The 20,442-nt window shown below is 39.1% G+C and overlaps 1 protein-coding gene across 19 annotated transcripts in view; it reads right to left on the bottom strand.

Annotated features, from left to right (window-relative positions):
• Window positions 1–20,442, bottom strand: part of TRPM3 (transient receptor potential cation channel subfamily M member 3) — an 833,246-nt gene that overhangs the window by 100,649 nt on the left and 712,155 nt on the right. For 18 of the 19 annotated variants that reach the window (XM_074330560.2, XM_074330550.2, XM_074330553.2 and 15 more), the window contains 3 exons: window positions 8,957–9,057; window positions 7,391–7,525; window positions 2,784–2,834 (listed from right to left, as the gene is read on the bottom strand). In XM_074330560.2, coding sequence (XP_074186661.1) covers window positions 2,784–2,834; window positions 7,391–7,525; window positions 8,957–9,057 — 287 coding nt within the window. The remainder of the gene's footprint in view (window positions 1–2,783; window positions 2,835–7,390; window positions 7,526–8,956; window positions 9,058–20,442) is intronic. The other variant, XM_088793014.1, reaches the window with a different exon arrangement.

Raw genomic sequence — 20,442 nt, 5'->3', positions numbered from 1 at the left:
CTTATGACTCACTGATTAATTTTTTGCCATAGATCAAATCAGTTAACATGTACATAAAGTTCTACAAGCGTAAAGCACAAAGCACATACTAATTATTATGTTCCTTAATTTCAAAAATTGCTTAAATTGTCCAAGATTTTCTTAGCATTTTAAACCTAGTTTTTGTAGACTTTGAGTATCTTATTGGAAGTCACCTGGAACCCTCTGAGAAGATGTGCACCAATATGAATTTCTCTATCATTCACTTTTAAAAAGAAATCACAAATAAAACGCCTCATTTTTAAGCTCCCTTATTCCATGTACCATAAAATGTAGCCACTTCCAGCGACTTTGGCCACCACTGTTATTCTTTCTTGGTCTCCATTAGTCAAATGTTCACCTTTATCACAGAAATAAATGGAGTCTGCATTTCCTGCCCCTATTTTTTCCCAAGGGAAGAAACTAGACATAGGCTTTCTTGTTCTCCCCACCATTCGGGCAGTCTCTAGTCCCACATAAAAGGATAAATTGTTCCTAAGCCAGTTCAGTACTATCCTGAGTGCTTTGTTATCATTTTTTCCAGCTATTAAATTAGTAAGTAAATGAACCTTATGTAACTATAGTCTTGTTCCACCATTTAAATCACACTTAAAAGAAAAATAAAACTGCTCCTAACTAATACTTCTTCCTCCCCAATTCTTACCATCGTGTTCTTTCTTATTAGTTATTAGTTTTGAGGCACATCTTTAGCTACAAAGTTAAAAAGAAAAAAACCTGTACTTCAGAAACACTCTACATGTCTTTTAATACAACTGATACAAGCGAATGTAAGCGGCAGCTAATGGGATTTCAGAAAAGAGAAAATGATATTGCAAAGCAGAATCCTATGAGGAAGAAAACCTAATAGGAGAGATTTTGATCATTTATACTCAGTAAACTCTAACTGCAAAATTCCTTTGAAAATCAGGCAAGACATTGAGAACCTGAGTGTGGAGGCGGATGAGTGACTTTATTTGAAAGTTTGGATTGGCCAATGGCTGGGACTGAGGATCAAAGGCACAGCTGTCTCCTCAGAGAAACTCACAATTCCTTCCTGCCCAATTCTTGGGACTAGCTTAAGGGAGGGGGGATAATATCTCATTATTTTATGAAAACTCAAGATATTTTATTGAACAACATGATGTCTTGGCTAAGGATACACATTGGATGTGTACACGTAATCTTCCGAGATACTCCCCCTGTTCAGTTTGCAGGCAATTGTAAGCCAGGATAAATTAAATGAAATTGGAAGTCTTGAGGAAAAGAGAAATGGGTTTGTTGAGGGCAGGTATGCTTATGGTTTGAAATGGGGCAGACTAAGGGAAGGTGTGGTCTTGGTGAAGTGGTGGTTGGGTTGGATGTACACATTGCATAGTAGCTGTTTCCCTTGCTTTGAAAGAACTACAAGCTTCACTCACTCACACAGATGAAAAAGGTCCAGTGGGTTAATAGGTACATTATAAGCAGCGCCAGCACCTTTGGTGGCTTTTCGAAGGAAAAATGAAAAAGTGGCTACAGGACACCTAGAGGTCAGTTCTAGCCAACAAAGTCCTATGCCATGAAGAAATTGGACTCTGTTTATGACCTTAGCTTGTAGCTTTCTCTATGTCCTATGTACTTTGGTGAAGAATTGCTACAAACAGGCAGGTGGGTATACCTGTGTGTGTGCGTGCACATGGGTGTGAGGTGAGAGAAGTGTCACCATCTATTTTATCCTGTGGAGTTAAAGCAGCACTTTCTGGGATTGCTGTCAAAGACTCAGAACGGAAGCTACCTCTGAAAGAGATTGTGGGGGGCAAAAGAACAAGCAGTGGTAGGTTTAAATGTAACCTCCCTGTGTCTCACTCTTCTCATCTATACGTGGGAATAGTACTATATAATAACAAACTAATCATAATAAAATAAAAATTTTACTCCATAGAATTGTTTAAAGATGAAACGAGCTAAGATACATAGAAAGCTCAGATTGTGTCACGCACCTAGTTATCACTAAATTTTACATATTGTTATTTTATTATTATTAAACAAAGGTTCAGAGTTCTAATCCTAGCTCTTCACTAACCACTTAATATAGTTTTCGCCTCCTTGCATTTCAGCCCTCTCATCTGTAAAATGGGAATAAATCTACTTGATCTCTTGATCCAAACTTATTGGCTACCTCCTCCCTCCCATCAAATTAGGTAATGAACATGAAAAAATATACTGGAAAAAATAAAGTTTTAGGAGAACGGAATACATATATATATTTTAGTCCCTGTTGCCCTGAGACTTTTTGAGCTATGTTTACTACAGTCTGTATGGTGCTAGAAGTGACAGTGATACATTGCATCAGGCGCTAGTAAATGAAGATACCTCTTATGGTCAGTTGGACAGCCTGGAGACTAGCTCCCCAAACAGTGAGGGGCATATAGAAAAATATAAGTAATGGCATAAATCCACACGACATGGGGGAAATGCCTAGAGTTCCACTCTCCAAAAGCACTATGCCCAGTGAAAGCATCTAAAACCATGGAGACTGGAGATAAAACCGCAGCTGCATCGTAAGCAGAAATGTCAGTGTTAAAAGACACACACGCACGCACGCGCGCGGACACACACACACACACACACACACACACACACACACACACTGTGTCCTGCAATGAGTGGGTTCTGGCAAAGACAGGAATACTCTGGCAGCTCATGCAATGCAAAACGGAGGCGCTTTCTAATCACAGGAAGCAGTCAAGACAGGGCCTCCGACCTGTGGTCGAGAGGGTTCTTACCTTTTTGACATCCCTGACCAAGTGGTACAATGTGTTTGAGGGCCCGTGTCTCTGAAAACAATAAAGAAGAATCAAATGGTTTTGCTAGTCAGGGGCTCTCACTGGCAAGGCAAGAAGGATCTGGAAGGGAGGGTTCTGGCTGGCAGAGGGACAGTTATTCAGATGAACCTTGTTGTACTTGCTCAGTTGTGCCTGTCTTTTCTAAACACACTGGCAGAGTTTTGGATTGTGGTTCCTCAAGGAAGAGCATTTGAGGTTCTAGGTTCAAACTTTATCAAGAAAGCCGTCAACTCTGTTGACAGCTGGGAGAAAACATCAATTGAGGGGCTAGTTTTACAGCAGGGGGAGACAAAGGTGCCAACTTACTGCACTGGAAATACAGTTTGGCAAACTGCCAGTCCCAACTTGTTTATTACCCATCATGACGGAGAAACTGTCTAAAGCAGAGGTTGGCAAGCATCTTCTGTAAATACCCAGATAGTCAACATTTTATACTTTGTCAGCCATACAGACTTCGTGGCAACCGTTCAACTCCTCTGTTGTGTGAAAGCAGCTGGAGACAATACTTAAACAAATGAGCTTGCCTATGTTTCAATACAACTTTATTTGAGGACACAAAAAGTAAAATCTCATAAAATTCAATATGTCACGAAATCATTCTTTTGATTTTTTTCCAACCATTAAAAAATTTAAAAGGCCATTCCTGGTCTTGCAGGCTATACAAAAACAGGCAGTGGGCTGGATTTGGTTCTTGGGTGGTAATTTGCTAAACTCCAGTTGAAAGAAAAAGCCACAGGTAATTTGGGAAAAAGAGAGGCTTGGGAAAAAGATGTATGTTTGCTTAAGGTAAGAATAAAATGAAATTGTTCGCCACCTAATTGTTTTTCAGGAATAGGAATGCTAAATAAAATACAGGATGCCCCATTACATTTGAATTCCAGATAGAGAATGACTAATTCCTAATAGAAGTATGTCCCGTGCAATATTTGGAACACACTTATACTAAAAATTGTTGTTTATCTGAAATTCATATGTAAATGGGCATCCAGTGTTTTTATTTGCTAAATCTGGCAACTTTACCGGAGGAACTCAAACAGTGATGGCAAATCCTTAAGGACATTTTCAAGGACAGAGACAGTCCCTGGACACTGCCTCAAGTCTCAGCCCAGTCATGCGGACATAGTTCTCAGAACTCTTTTTCCACCGAGGGATGCAGTATTGTGTAGGGATTAAGCCTGTATGCTCTGGAGTCAGAATGCCTGGCTCCCAACCTGGCTCTGCTCCCTACCAGCTGTGACCATGGGCAAGCTACTTCACTGTGACTTAGTATTACCAACTCTCAAACGAGGACAATAATACCACTTATCTGATTGGGCTGTGGTGAGGATTATATGATGACATATTGATAAAGCTACTAAAGCAGTGCTTAGCACTCAGTGAATGTTAGCTGTTATTGTTACTGAGGCCATTCACTGTCCGCTAATCCTCCTCAGCAGAGGACTCCAGGGAAACACCACCAGTTGATTGGAGTGATGAAATCTATTGGCCTTTCTCAATCTAGAACTTTCCAACTTCCTTCTTTCCAATGATTGGAATAAGTCACTCTACTGTCTTGGTTCTCTAATTGACGCGCAAGTCATTCAACTCTGTGTTTCATTTTTTTTTATTTTACTAAAAACCCCATTATTCTTTTCTCCCCCAGATTTACTGAGATATACCTGACACATAACATTGTGCAAGTTTAAGGTGTACAGTGTGATGGTTTGATACTCGTATATATTGGGGAATGTTTGCCACAATAAAGTGATTCAACACATCCTTCACCTCACATAATTACCATTTTGTTGTTGTGATGGTGAAGCAATTAAACCTCTACTCTCATAGCAACTTTTTATATAATACAGTATTGTTAACTATACTCACCATGCTGTACTTTAGATCCCTGGAACTTACTCATAACTGAAAGTTTGTACCCTTTGGCCAATATCTCCCCTTTTTTGCCACCCTTCAGCCCCGAATTTTTTGAGGAACTTCTACAGTGGTTTGTTTTTTTTTTTTGGTTTTTTTTTTAAATATTTGTGCCCTTGTCAAATATTAGTTACCAATATATGCATGGGTTTATTGTTAGGCTCTCAACTCTGATCCATTGGTCTATGTGTCTGTTTTTATGCCAACACCATATATCTTGATGACAATAGCTTTGTGTGAAATCAGCAAGTGTGATGCTTCCACCTTTGTTCTTCTTTTTCAAGATTGCTTAGGCTATTCAGGGTCTTTGGTGGTTCCATGTAAATATTAGAATTGTTTTTCTCTATTTCTGTGAAAAATGTCATTGGAATTTTAAAGGGATTACACTGAATTTACAGATAGCTTTGGGTAGTATGGACCCTTTAACAATATTTACACTTCTAATCCAAGAACATGTGATATCTTTCCATTTATTATAGTTGGGTCTTCCTCAGTTTCTTTCATCAGTGTCTTATAGTTTTTGGCATACAGCTCTTCATTTCTTTGCTTAAATTTATTCTTAAGTAATTTATTGTTTTTGATGCTATTGTAAATGAGATTGTTTTCTTTATTTCTTTTTCAGATAGTTCATTGTTAGTGTATAGAAATGCAACTGATTTTTGAATGTTGATTTTGTATCCTGAAATTTTGCTGAATTCATTTAGTTCTAACAATTTTTGGATGGAGTCTATAGAATTTTATGTATACAAGATTATTTTATCAGCCAACAGAGACAATTTTACTTCTTCCTTTCCAAATTGGATGACTTTTATTTCTTTTCCTTGCCTAATTGCTCTGGCTGGGACTTCCAGTAATATGTTAAATAGAAGTGGTGAGAGTGGGCACCCTTGTCTTTTTCCTGGTCTCAGAGGGAAAGCTTTCAACCTTTCACTACTGAGTGTGGGTTTGTCATATATTGCTTTTTTATGTCGAGGTATGTTCCTTCTATACACAATTGGTTGACAGTTTTTACCACGAAAGGATACTAAATTTTGTCAAATGCTTTTTCTGTATCTATAGGTGTGATCCTATGATTTTATCATTCATTCTATTATTGTGTTGTATCACCTTTATCGATTTGTAATATGTTGAACCATCCTTGTATCTAGGAATGAATCTAACTTGGTTATGGTGCATAATCTTTTTAATGTGCTGGTTGAATTTGCTTTGCTAGTTTTTGTTTTTTGGGTTTTTTTTGTTTGTTTGTTTGTTTTTTTAGAATTTTTCCATCTCTATCTATCAGGGATATCGGTTTGTAGTTTTCGTTTCTTGTAGTGTCCTTATCTGGCCTTGGTATCAGGCTCAGTGAGTTTGGGAGTGTTCCCTCCTCTTCAATTTTCTGAAGAGCTGAAAAAGAATTGGGCTTAATTCTTTAAATGTCTCATAGAATTCACCCGTGAAGCCACCTATTCTTGGGCTTTTCTTTGTTGGGAGGTTTTTGACTACTGAGTCAATCTCCTTACCTGTTATTCATCTGATCAATTTTTCTATTTGTTTATGATTCATACTTGGTAGGTTGTATGTTTCTAAGGATGTATCCATTGCTTCTATGGCTAATGGTTTATCCTTTTGTGGGGATAGAAAGTTAGGCCTCCTACGCCATCATTTTGGTCCATTATTCTTACTGAAAGTCTCAGTATGCTGAACAACAAAAACAACAAAATCTGCAGAGAAAACAGAAACCTGGAGCTACTCTGCTAATCTGTTTTCTACGTCCAGCAGTAGGAATAAGATACAGCCAGGGTGGCACCATCTAACACCTATCACTGCCTGGGGATAGGTCAATAAGTGCCATCTCATCTGTCCCACTGTGGGTGGTGGGACAGAGAAGCATTGTGACAAATAAGGGGAAAAGTAATCTCTGAGACAAGCTTTGCTTCAGTACTAGCCTCTTTCTTAGGAATTTTGTGACTGTGAATAAACCAATCTACTCTTTGCCCTCAGGTTTCTCATCTGTAAAATGGGAGAAAGCAATATCTACATTTTAAACTTCACTGGATTTTAGTATCAGCTCAGTGCCAATGTACTTAACTCACTGAATACTCTCAAAAACTTCCTAATTAGTAGTATGTCTTATGATTACTTCTTGGTATCCCTAGTGCCTGAATTAACACATCATTACAAAACAACAAAAAATTGTTCTTGGATAACTCCAAACAAGAGGAGTTTTACATTTTATTCCATTATAGTGGGAAAGGAATGAACTTTGTAGCTCTAAGGATAACAAGATGGTGCAGGATAATTAATTGGTCTCCTTTGATGCTTAGAGTTAAATCAATCCTCTTCTGCTGATTGCCTCAACACTCTCTGGGCTTACAAATAAACTGTGTTCTAATTTCCAGAGCCTTGTGGTTTTGTGTGAGAATCTGAGAATGTTACCTTTTGGTGATCACATAACTTTCTGCCTTAGATGCTAACAACTGAGCAGTTAAAACAAGTGGAATCTTGGTGTTTATTGTCTACACAGGTCTAAGGAAGCATTTGTGAAAAATGATCCATGCATTTGGAGGGGAAGGACGAGACTCACAGGCATGTGGGGAGCAGGAGAAGGTAAAACAAAAAATGTAGAGAAAATAAATAGTGCCTTAGCTTGGTCCTACCGTATTGTACAATTCCTCTAGTCTGGAGATGGTGAGAAAACGGTGCATGCTTACTCCATTCTCTATGAGTAATTTCACAAAATCCACTCTGTCCAGAACTAGGGCATCCAACATGGCTTGCTCCAGAGACCCCACCTGCAAATCAAGTCACTGAGTTAGTTTGCCCCAGGGTCTCAAGATGCAGTTTTTTGGCATTCACCAGAATAGTTTACAAATGGATGCCTTTGGCATCTGGTAAACTTTCAGCATATTCAAGAACATGCAAGACTGCACTCAGCTCCACTTTTGGGGCAGTTGTATTCTCTCTTGTGTTTTGGGACCTGTCTTCACAAATAGAATTCAAGGATTTCTAGGTCCAAAATTTATTTCCCCCCTTGAATCTCAATCTCTCTCCCCCTCCCTCCCTCCCTCCCTCCCTCCCTCCCTCCCTCCCAATATTGAGAAGGTACAAGGGTTTACAAAGCTTTTCTTCTCCCAACTCTCTGACCAAGCTTTTGCTTTTACACTACCAGTGAAGTGCTATATTTGTTTTCATCTTCCTTAGACTCTGAATTAGACTCTGGCTGACTTGAGAAGAGGAACCCTAGTAAACAGATTAGAAAGTAGACTGTTCTATTTTTTTTTATTTATTTTTTTGTTAACTTAAGCGATAGCATCTTGCCTCCATCTCACCCATTTCTACCCAGAGACCTAGCAATTATTTAGGTCCTTTGGTCTGTTTACTAGCGTTTTATGTAATTCCTGTCACAAAAATTTCCCTGTGTCCAGACTCCTTGACAAATCTTTCCACACCAACAATCCACTAGTGGCACTAAACGAAGACAGGGGCTCAGTGGGCAGAAGCTCTCTGGGGAAAGGAAGGGTTTAAAAAGCCCTGCACATGTGAATATTATCTGTCAGTGATTTGCTAGGCACAGAAATCAAATGTCAGGCTGCTGGCTGCCTCCTGAGGATACATGCATACATCACCCAATGGCTAATTTTCCAAGTTTTTATTTTTGGGAGAGCCAATTGAGGGAAACAAACCAAGAACAGTTATATAAAGTGTTGGTTCCCTCTGTGTTGGTCTTGGGAATAGGGAGGACCTGAGCTTAACCAGGACCAGATGGCACCTGCGTGGGGAAACCTGCTAATTCTGCATCCTGAGGTGCGCCCCAGCCATACACCAGCACGGGGTGACACCACTTGGAAGAAGCAACCTCAAAGACAACCAGAAACAAATTGCTAATTCCAATCCTTCCTTAATTTTAATCAATTAACAAAACTTTGTCATACACACACACACACACACACACACACACTACACACTTTTTTTTCATACATTCAAAGGAAATGGCATCATTTGCTGCTGCAAATTGCTATCAAGGGCCACTCAGAGAGATAGAAACATTTGGAATGTTTTTTGAATTGTGCTTAGTTGTATGTTCCACCAGGTGGCAGTGATTTCCTAAATTATTTCCACCCTAAAGAAAAGGAAGCCGTTTCTGAGCTGGTCTCAGAGGCTCCTTAAACAAATACTCTTGCCCAAGCAAGCGGGCCTTTCAGGGATGACGACATATACTCTACCGGCCACTGTTGCCCATAAATAAAGATCTGGCTGCGAGCGATGTCGACTCTGTTCCAGGCTAAAGCCAAGCTCAGTTGGTCTGGGGCCGAGGCATTGGCTCCTGTGTACAGTAGACAAGTAGGAGAAAAGGGGAGAGAGAACATGATCAGTTATTATACCAAGGAGACCCACTCTATCACTCCCATCAATACCCCTCTTCCTGAAGAGCACACTCCGTTGTATAGCAGGGTTTCTCAAACTTGGCACTCCTGGCATTTTGGGCAGGATAATCCTTTATTGTGGGGGCTGTCCTGTAATTGTATAATATTTAGCAGCATATCTGGACTCAACCTATTAGATGCCAATAGCACCGCCTTCCAAAGTCATGACAATTATAAACACCTCTGGACATTGCCAAATTCCCCCAGGGGTGAAAAAAGACAAAATCAGCCATTAAGAACCACTGCTTCACAATCTTTTTTTTCAAATTTAACTATAGTTGGCATACAATATTATATTAGTTTCAGGTATACAGTAAGCGATTCAACAATTTTATACCTTACAATGTGATCACCCCCAGTAATTCTAGTAATCACATGTCACTGAGCAAACTTATCACAATATTATGGACTATACTCCCCTTCACCTTTTTCACCCCATCCCCTCCCTCCTGGTAACCATCCCTTTGGTCTCTGTTCCTGTAAGTTTGTATTTGTTTTGTTCATTCATTTTTTTGGTTTGTTTTTAGAGTCCACAAATAAGTGAAACCATATGGTATTTGTCTCTCTCTGCCTGGCTTATTTCAATTAGTATATAATATCCTCTAGATGCATCCATGTTGTCGCAAATAGCAAGATTTCATTCTTTTTCCATTGCTGTGTAATACTACATTATACACCACAACCTTATCCATTCATCCATGGATGGATACCTGGGTTGCTTCCATATCTTGGCTGTTGTAAATAATGCTGCGATGAGCATGGGGGTGCACATATCTTTTCAAATTAGTGTTTTTGTTTTCTTCAGATAAATGCCCAGAAGTGGAATTGCTGGGTCATATGGTAGTTCTATTTTTAATTTTTTGAGGAAGCTCCATACTGTTTGCCATAGTGGCTGCACCAATATACAATCTCACCAACAGAGCATAAGGATGCCATTTTCTCCACATCCTCATCGACATTTATTATTTGCTGACTTTTGGATAACACAGTCTGATTCTGATGTCCACACATTGATGGATTCAGTATAAACCATATACTTGTAGTAAAATAATTAGTGTGTGGAATGATAGATATTAATTCAGTTTACATAGGGATTTTTCCATAAAAATATATTTCTCATCTTTTCAGATAACAACAGAGACTATAAACTCATACCAGGGTCACTGGCACAAACAAGTGATAAACAGGAACATGTCAAAATGTACTGTCATCATTTTGAAGGGAAAAAAAGTGAAGGCTCCTTGGGGCTGCATTTGGAAAGGTTGTCTTTATACTTTTCTTCGCTTCTTTAGCTGTTCTATTGGTCATTGCTGACATGCCGGCATGGTTTAATTATTCCCCTTGCCATTTGTACACCACAAATTTATATGTCACCTAAATCAACAGTAGCAATACAAATCTGGGGAAGAACACATAGCCGGAAGCAGTCACTGAGCACAATGTGAGCTACCTGAAGGTAATATGATAAATGTCAAAGGAAAGCATGAAGCTGGTGAGTCTTGACTTTCCAAAAACTGAAAATACATCACTCAAGCATCGTCCTGGATGACATTTTGGATCAGTGTTTCTCAACTAGGATGACCAATCACTCCCGTTTGCCTAGTATAATCAGGATTAGCTCCCAAATTTCTGCATCTTGGGAGATACCTCAGTCTTGGACAAATCTGGATGGCTGGTCACCCTATTTTTAGCTGTGGTTGTACATTGGACTTGCCTGGACATTTGAAATATACTCATGCCTGGGACGCATCTCCAGAGATGCTGGTTTAACTGGTCCTGAGCATTGCAGCTTTCAAAAGCTCCCTAAGAGCTTTTAAGAACTAGAGGGTCTTAATTTATGTTCACATTAGAATCATGAAGACAAGGTTAAGAACCTTAAGTCTAGATAATATATGTTCATTCATTCACTCATTCATCTGTTTATTCATTAATTTGTTTATACATTCAAAGATGTTGCTTTCATGCCTTCTCATATGGCAGGCATTATGCCAGTGTGAGGACCAAGGTGAATAAGACAAAATCCATTGTCTTGAGAGCTTACATTCAGAGGAGGAAAGAGGTCTGTAATTAAATATACCATTTCATGCAATCATTCATTTTTCTGCTCAACAGAAATTTACTGAATACCATCTGTGCCAGGAACTGTTTTGTCTTTGAATATCCAATGGTGAACAAGATAGCTAAGAGTACCCTTTTCATGGAGCTTATAACTTCTATTAGTGGGAGAGTGGGATTCAAAAAATAAACGAGTAAACAAACTAATAACAGTGCAGTTTCAAACTGTGTAAGTGCTATGAAGGAGCAGTGTCATTCCCAGGATATGTGGGACCTTTTCTATATAAACAATTTGGGTCACTCCAAATCAATGTGGCAGCACCACCTGGCTACCCCATCTTGCATTGACCCCATGAGAGAAGTATTGCGCCAGTCAGCTGGAGTGATTTGCTGGCCAGACTGCCTTCCTGAAACCAGGGCTGGACATGGAGCCATTGGTTAACCTCGTAAACACAAGTCTGGGAGTTATTTGGGGCATCTGGTTGACCCCATGTGGGGAATAGATGATTGAAAAATGCCCTGAAGTACTGAAATATGTCTGGGGTCCATGCGGGTTCTGGTTTGGGTTCAGGGCACCCCACCCATATAGCTTGTAGCCATGGCTGGTGCCAGATCCCAGGTGGGCATGGAGAAGGCCCTTTAAAGAACCAGTATAAGGGTGATATTTCTAGTGCCCAGGTGGTGGTGGAGTGCTCTGTTAGAATGAGTAGACAGTAGGCCTTCTTGAGAGTAACATTTGAACTGAGACTTAAATGATTAGTAAAAGCTGTCAAGTGAAGAATTAGGGGGAAAACCTTCCAGGAAGTGGAAACATCAAGTACAAAGGCCTTGATGTAGGAATGAATACAAGTAGGGATAAGACATTAAAATGTGGTTTTATTATTTCCTCTTTCTGCAGGACGTCAGGGAAGATTTAAGTGCATAAATAATGACCACACATGGTTTTAATGGATTAGTTCACTAGACCAATTAGATGAAGAAAGATGTTCTATCAAAGGAAACAGTAGACAAATAATGGAGGAATTAAACAGCCCAGTGAATTTGGGAAATTCATGGTAAGACATTGAAGATTCAATGCTGGGGGTAAAGTGTGAGTTAGACGCAGAGAGAGATGAAGCTAGAACAGAAGGACTTATAAATGATGTGGAGGAGTTTCTCTTTCTCCTGAAGGCATGTGGAAACCACTGGAGGATTTTGTCTCAGAAACAATGCAGGCAGATTTATGTCTTAGAAAAATCACTTTGGCAGCAGTGTGAAGAAAGGATTGAAAGGGCATTGGAGGAGGAAGAGTTAGGAAAGTTTTGCAATATTCTAGGTAAGGGATAATGAGGACCCGAAGGAGCAGCTTGGATGGAGGGGTATTTAGAAAGCAAAATTGATAGCCTTGGGTGATTGATTTAAAGTGGGCAGTCAGAGAGAAAGAGAAGTCAAAAGTGATCCCCTAGTCTCTAGTTTGGGAGCCTGGGTCCATACTGACCAACTGAGACTGGCAGTGCAATGCCAAAACAAGATTTTGGGGACAAAATTTCACTCTTGAATGTATTGAGCTTAAAATGCCTGCGGTAAATCGTGGTGAGAATGACTAGAGGTCCTTGGATATTGAGGTTTGGGGTAGGGGAGGGGTCAGGCATGGAGATAGAGGATTGGGAAACGTTAACCTAAAGGTCACAAGACGAAGAGGGCAGAGGATGGGTAATCGAATAACATCAATATTTAAAAGATACGAAAGCAAAGCAAATCTTTAGGAAAAAAACACACACAGAAAGCAGTCAGAGGGACAGGAAGATAACCCAGAGATGCCCTAAACTATGGGAACAGAGACTTTCAAGAAGGAGGGGGTGGGGATCAATAGAGCAAAAGCTGAGAAGAAGGCAAATAAGAAAGACTGGCCTTCCTTCTTTACAGTTCTTATTATTACCAGGCGCCAGTTTATGTATCTATTAGTTTATGATTTATTTCCTTCTTCAGAATGTAAATATCAACAGACCAGGGATTCACTGCTGTATTCTTAGAGTGTGTGTTCAATAAATCTTTGTTGAATGAAGGAGTGAACCTAACAGTGTGTACTGGATTTGGCCATTAAGAAGTCTTTGATGAAGTTAGTGTGTACCTTCAGTAGAATACGGGAATAGAAACATGCCTGCAACCTCGTCCCTCAAGGACATTTTAATGTGAAAAGAATGGAGGTGGGATGGGATGAAGGGAGAGATATGACAAGTTCATACATCACTATATCAAAGAACAAAATGGTAAGTGCCATAAACAAATAAGAAGTCCAGAGCCCACCCTTGTCAGCTGAGTCCCAGCAATGTGAGGAAGTAGAATTTCACTGAGGGGGAAAGGATGGTGGAGATTTAAACAAATGGAGTTCGTGGGAGGTTGAATGATGCCATTGCCCCTTGAAGATGTCCATATCCTGATCCTAGGAACCAGTGAAGATGTTACTTTATATGGCAAAGTAACTTTGTAGATGTAATTAAGTTAGAAGTTTTGAGAAAAGGAGATTATCCTGGATTATCTGGACAGCCCAGTCCAATGACGGGGGATCAAAGTAGTAACAGGGCACTGAGGGTGAAAGCAACAGGTTGGACTGATGCAAGGAAGAAGCCATGCATCAAGGAATGCAGGCAGCGTCTGGAAGCTGAAAAAGGCAAGGAAATGATTCTCTCCCGAAGCCTCCAGGAGGAAGGCAATTCTACCGATACCTTAATTTTAGGCTTCCAGCCTCCAGAATTCTAAAAGAACTAATTTTTGTTGTGTTATGCCACTAAATTTATTGTAACTTCTTATGGTAGCAATAGGAAACTAATACAGAGCTACTAAAAATACTATTGTTATACTATTGTTACTGCTGTTATATTATTTCTGCCTTAATATGGAAAATAACATTTCCGTTCCTTTTTGTTACTCAAATTCCCATTTTTGTTTTTATCTTAATTCTATTAGATTCTAGTACCAATACTCACAATTAGTGATTTTGCCAGAGTGTACCCAAGCATCTCTTGGTTGGTAGATTGAATTCTTCTCTAGAAGTTTTTGCAAGAATTACTTATGGGAACAATAAGGTCAGAGTTCTAGAATTTTTTAAGCTTGTTTTTTATTTGTTTGTTTTTGCTTTTTTTAGTAGTCTTTATAGTTGACTGACAGTGACTCAATATAAAATCTGTTGCTAAACAACAAGTGCTGGCGTGGATGCGGAGAAAAGGGAACGCTGGTGCACTGTTGGTGGGAATGCAGATTGGTGCAGCCACTATGGAAAACAGTTTGGAGATATCTCAAAAATCTGAAAATGGAACTACCTTATGATCCAGCAATCCCACTCCTAGGTATCTATCCGGAGAAATCCAAAACTCCAATTCAAAAATCTTATGCACTCCTATGTTTATTGCAGCACTATACACAATAGCCAAGACCTGGAAACAACCGAAATGCCCATCAGTAGATGACTGGATTAAGAAACTGTGGTACATTTATACAATGGAGTATTACGCCGCCATAAAGAAGAAAGAAATCTTACCATTTGCAACAACATGGATGGACCTAGAGAACATTATGTTAAGTGAAATAAGTCAGAAAGAGAAAGACAAATACCATATGATCTCACTTATATGCGGAATCTAAAGAAAAGAATAAGTGAATGAACTAATCAGAGACAGTTTTGGAAACATGGAGGAACAACAGAGGGTTGCTAGAGGGGCGGGGGGGTAGGGATAAGGGGAAGGTGAGAGGTTTTGGGAACGTACAGAGGGATAGTGGATGGGGGGTGGGGGGTTCACACAGTGTGAGGGATATAAATGATAAACGTCTAAGTTTTGCTTTGTCTTGTGCACCTGAAACTAATTAAAAAACAAAAAACAAACAAAAAAAGAATACTGTTTTGTCATTCAGTTTGTCTGTATAAGTAAAAAATAAAATAAAAACACTATGTAGAAAAATAAAAAATAAAAAAAAATAAATAAAAATAAAATAAAATAAAATCTGTTGCTATATTTTCTCCTGACATCGACTATTACTGTAAGAAGGTCTGAGGCCATCTTGATTTTCCACCTCATAAAGGACTTGATCATTTTGTCTGGTGGCCCAAAAAATTTTTTATTTTCTTTAGTTTTTCTCTTTGAAGTTCAGTAACTCTACAAGGATATGTCTGGGTGGTGAGGCTTTTAATCTGTTTTTCCAGCATAAGGTAGCCCTGGCAATACCTAGATCAAAGTTTTAAAAAAAATGTTAATAAAAAATTCCTTAAATTATATTTTTAAATTATGTCATTATATTTAAAATATTTGTTCTGATCCATTATTTTGGTTTTATTCTTTGGAGACTAATTATGTTTACATTGGCTGTCCATTTCCTGTCTTCTATAAATATAATTTCTCTTTAATTCCAATTAACTATCTCCATTTCATTTCTTTTTTGTTCACTTTCCTCACTTCTTTCCTTTGTATCCTGCATGGGCTTTTTCACAATGTATATTTGGTCTTGCACCATTTCTCATTTCTTCTGTACTTCTGTGATGATTTTATTTTTTTCCCTCTCCTCCCTGCATGCTACTCACATTTTACCTCCTATTGCTCCCCCACCTACTCGGATCCTGAATTTTAGCATTCCAACTTTGAACTATTTCTTCATAAATAAGTGCTTCACTGAGATTTAAAGATGTTTAATTCATAGTAAAATATTTGTTCATAATGTTCATCTGTTCCCAGGAAACATTTTTATAACGATTATTTTTTGTGTGTGTGAATACATTTTGCTCTTTGTTTTTTAAGAATGTATATGCTAATCCCTTTATATTATTTTATAATTTAGTGAGTTGGTTTATAATGGGCCCAGGGTAGCAGTCCAAGCTAGTTATTAATCCCACTGGAAAACTTTCTTTTCAGCTATCACAAAGACAAACTCCCTCCTGCAAACATGGCTTATGTGCATAATTCTATATGTAGCCCACCTTCTCTCCTTCTATGTACCAAAGTCACAGTCAGGAGGGTCTCCTGCCACCATCCAACTCACTCTCATTCTTGCACACGCTGTTCCAGACAAAGAGAGAAACTTGCGCCTTGCTTGGGGTGCTCATCTACGAATTACATTTTTGTTGGTGCTTTTTGAAGATTGCCACTGCTGGTTTCTCTCTCCTCAGCTTTCACCTTTCCTCCCACACATCTCCTGCATATACAAATACTTTGTAACATTGCTTAGTTTTACCAAACATGCAGCTTGCTTGTGTTTTCTTCCCTATTCATTATTGGCTTTGGAAGCTTTCTAGGAGAAGAAGGGAATGATGCGTTATGTAACCGAGTCCATGCTGGAAGTCCGAAAGAGGAGTATCTTTGATCAGAGATTTGCATTAGTAGTATTCCTCTAATTGAAGAATAAAAGATGGACAGGAGCGTGCTCAATAAGAAACAGGAAGATCCCTTAAGAGGTCACTGAAATAAATCAGGTCAAAATTACTGAAGGCCTAACAGTGCTGAGCAAGTACAGAAAAAAACAAGGAGAGACATGACATTATTGTAGTGGCAAAAATGCCCAAAATTAGCTAAGAATTAGCTTTAACAAAGGGAGGAAGAATTTGATGGAGGCTTTGAGCCTGGATAACTGTAAAGATGATGCTCTATGAATATAAGTGGGGAAATCAGGTACAAACCAGCTTTTCAGGGAAAGACCATTTGTCTTTATTTTTATGCATTTCTTAAGACAGTTAATTTGATTGAATTTGAGGTGCCTATTGACACTGAAGGGAGTTCCCAGTAAGCACTTAGAAGAGGGAGCAGGAAGGGTAGCTAGGATTTGAGTTAAATCTGGAGGTCATTCACGTAGACATGATATTTAAAATCACGGTACTAAGTTTGACAGAAGGCAGAATGAAAAAGTAAGAGGGTTCCATGAAGGAGACAAAGGAGTGGTCGGAAAGGCAGGATAGTATCTCTGACACCAAGGAAAGGTCAAAATAAGTATAATCACCTTCATACACTGAGAGCTAATTATATGCCAGGGATTTTACACATATTATCTCATTTTGTACTCACAAACACTGAATAGTGACTATCTCAATCCCTGCTCTGCAGAACAGAAAACAGGTTCAGACAAGTGGAGTGATTTGTAGGACCAGGCTTCCAACTGAGGCCTTCCGTCATAAGAAAGAGCTGCAGTGAGAAGCAGATGAAGTCAACTGTCAAAAGTTGCTAAAGGTTCAGGAACATGACCCTTGGAGTTAGAAGAATACATACTCGTATTTGGGGTCTTCAGGAGAACTAAAAGCTGTGAGAGTAAACTGGGTGGGGCAGAAGCTGGAATGCAAGAATTTGAAGAGTGACTGAGTCAAGAATTTAGAGTGAGCGGAGGTTGAGGATAACTGGTAGAAAGCAGACTAACATTCAGAGTATGATGGTTAAGAGGACAAGTAAGGTGTTATGTTGAGGGGCTTGGTGGGAGGAGTCAGGGTCTTCTTAGGTGACAGGGACCCTGAATGTGTTTATAGCAGAAGACAAAGAGCCACTGGAGAGAAAGGGAAGAGCAAATACACGTTGGATGAAATCCTGGAGAATGGAGGCCAGGGGTCATTGGTTGTAGCAAAGAAGAGAGGTCTTCAGAGTGAAGAGGAAGAGCAAAGAGGCTGAATGAAGAAACTAATATTCCTGAGTGGAAAAGAATGATAGGAAGGGAACTTGGATGAACCTAAACACTGTAAGTGAAGGAAGAGAGGGTGCCATCAGCTGAGAGTATGAAAACCAGGAAAGTGGAAAGAACCTAACTGAAATGTGACTTCAGTTGGCTGTCATGTGACTTAGGCTGCTAGGATACACCTTCATTTGTTTCCCAGAGCAGAGACTCCGTCTACCCTGGGGAGCCTCTCTTAGGAATGTGACTATCATATGGAGAAAAAACAAATTAAAGCCTTGAAATATACACATAAAAAGTAGATGAGGTCTGTGTGTAATTTATTCGTTGCTCTATTTTCTGGCCCTGAGTGATAACTATCTCTTCTTGGTAAAAATAACTTTAGCGAACTCCCAGGAGAAGGTAAAAGGAATCAGGAAAAACTGAATTAACTTTAGTGGAAGAAATTTAGATTTAGCTTGTAAGAAACAAAACAGACAGCTGAGTGAAAGAGCCCTTTGCAGCAAGATGGGTTTTTTTTTTCTTGGTTTATCTTTACTAAATAAGAAAGATAATGGTAACTAATATTTCTTTCATGCTTAGCTTGTGCCAGGCACTGTTTCTAAATGTTAATATGTTGGACTCTTAGAACAAACTACAAACTATGAAGTGCCACAGAAATGCTTCCAAAATGAAGAAGCTGGGAAATGCTAGAGATGAGATTCAAACCCACGCAGTCTGGTTTCAGAGCTCGTTTTTTTTTTTATTCATAGAAACTTAGCGAATTTCATTGAACTCATGATACCCACAAAGGGAAGTAGGCAAAAAGGCTTTTGTGTCCTCTATAAAAAAATAACCTACACCGCATTAATAAAAAAAGCCAGAATATTCTCTAATGCCAGATAGTTAAGCCCCAAATGGTAAAATATTACCTGAGATTCACATATCAGTTCCTTTAATTCTTTTTTTTTTTTTTTATCAGTCAAGCCATTTGTGTTTGGAGATTTATTTATCCAGTTTTATTGAGATATAATTGACATATATCATGTACTAGTTTTAAGTGTACACATAATGATTTGATATATATACATATTGCAAAATGATTACCACAATAAGTTTAATCACAAAGTTACCATTTTTTTTCCTTGTGACAAGAACTTTTAGGATCTACTGTCTTAGTAACCCTCAGATATACATCACAGTATTAACTCTAGTCACCATACTATACCTTACATCTCCAGGATTTATTTATAACTGAAGTTTGTATCTTTTGGCTACCTTCACTCTTTTCACCCCGGCATTCCGCCCCCCCTACCCCCCCACCCCGAAATCTTCACATCTTCATTTTACTGCCCCAAGGAGAGCTGGACCCCTAGATGGTTTCATTTACTCAACAGCTTTTTATAAAACTCTTTGACAGCCTTTGTTGCAGGCACTAGCGAAACAAGGTGGGACCAAAGTTTCTGCCCTCAAAGAAAAATAAAATCTCTCCCTCTTCCTCTCCCCCTCCCCCTCCCCCCTGCCCTCTCCGTCCCCCTCCCCCTCCCCCTCCCCTTCCCCCTCTCTTTCTCGCTCATATTTTTGTTTTTGTTTTCCTCTCCTGAGTCCTCCTTTAGGTTCTATTACTGAGTTTCTGTTTGGATGGAATCTTTCCAAGTTTACTTAATAGTCTATGTCAGCTTCTGAAGTGAGTCACAATGAATTCAGTGTTGTTCGTTTTCTTTGGAACAGCAAAGATTGCTTCTAAACGGGCTCCCTCTACTCCGCCCTGCCACCCTCATGCAGGTCTCAGTCGTTCCATATCTATGCCACCCCTCCCTGATAGTCGTAAATAGGAGTTCTCCATTTTCAACAGTCATGCTGTCAAAATGATTCCTTACAAAACAGTGACTTAGGTGATTCTTATTTTATAAAAGGATTCCCTTCTACAAAAGTATTTCTTATCCTTAATTAGAAATTTATGAATGCATTTAAGGTATGGTGTGGTTCAAAAGATACAGTTTGCGAATACACTTTAAGGAAGTTATTGATTGGATGAAATGATGTGTTCCTGTGTGGGCAGAATCAACCCTGTTTGGACTTTCTTATATCCTGTTTATTTGGAGGCTCTGATTTCCAGTATTAATAAGATTTTTAAAAAGAATCTTTCTCTCAATGTGAAATTCCTCTGAAAAAATTGGCATATTACTTATTTTGTATTTCTGTAGGCTGTTTATTCCATATAATAGGCTTGGCATTCTGAATTGTAGAGGTGCACTAAAATTTCCCCTGGACCCAGAAATCTCTTTTCTTTGCGCATTTTTAGCATTTTGTTTGCACTTTAGATTATAGTATACTGTGGTATATTATGGCATATACTCCTACCATCTATAGGTCTTTGAAGACTTTGTAGCACTTAAGAGGTCATTTATCCCTGATATTAAGAATGATACACGTTGGCCTCTTGGAGAACTGAATGAGATACCTACTAGCCAGATGGCAGCTGCCTAGCTCGATTCTGACGGGTGTCAGGTTGCCCTTTACTGGAAAGCAGGTGCGTGGTGAGTGCAAATAGAGGCTGTAATGACTTCTTGGGGTGGAAGAGAAGGGCACGGAGCTTACATATTACCTGTGGGGGCTCAGAAAAGTTACTTATC

This window comes from Rhinolophus sinicus, chromosome 16 (genome assembly GCF_057876585.1).
Source record: "Rhinolophus sinicus isolate RSI-liver-muscle chromosome 16, RSI-T2T, whole genome shotgun sequence".
Classification (NCBI taxonomy): domain Eukaryota; kingdom Metazoa; phylum Chordata; class Mammalia; order Chiroptera; family Rhinolophidae; genus Rhinolophus; species Rhinolophus sinicus.
The sequence above is the reverse complement of the archived record's forward strand: the minus strand, read 5'-3'. Positions and strand labels throughout refer to the sequence as shown.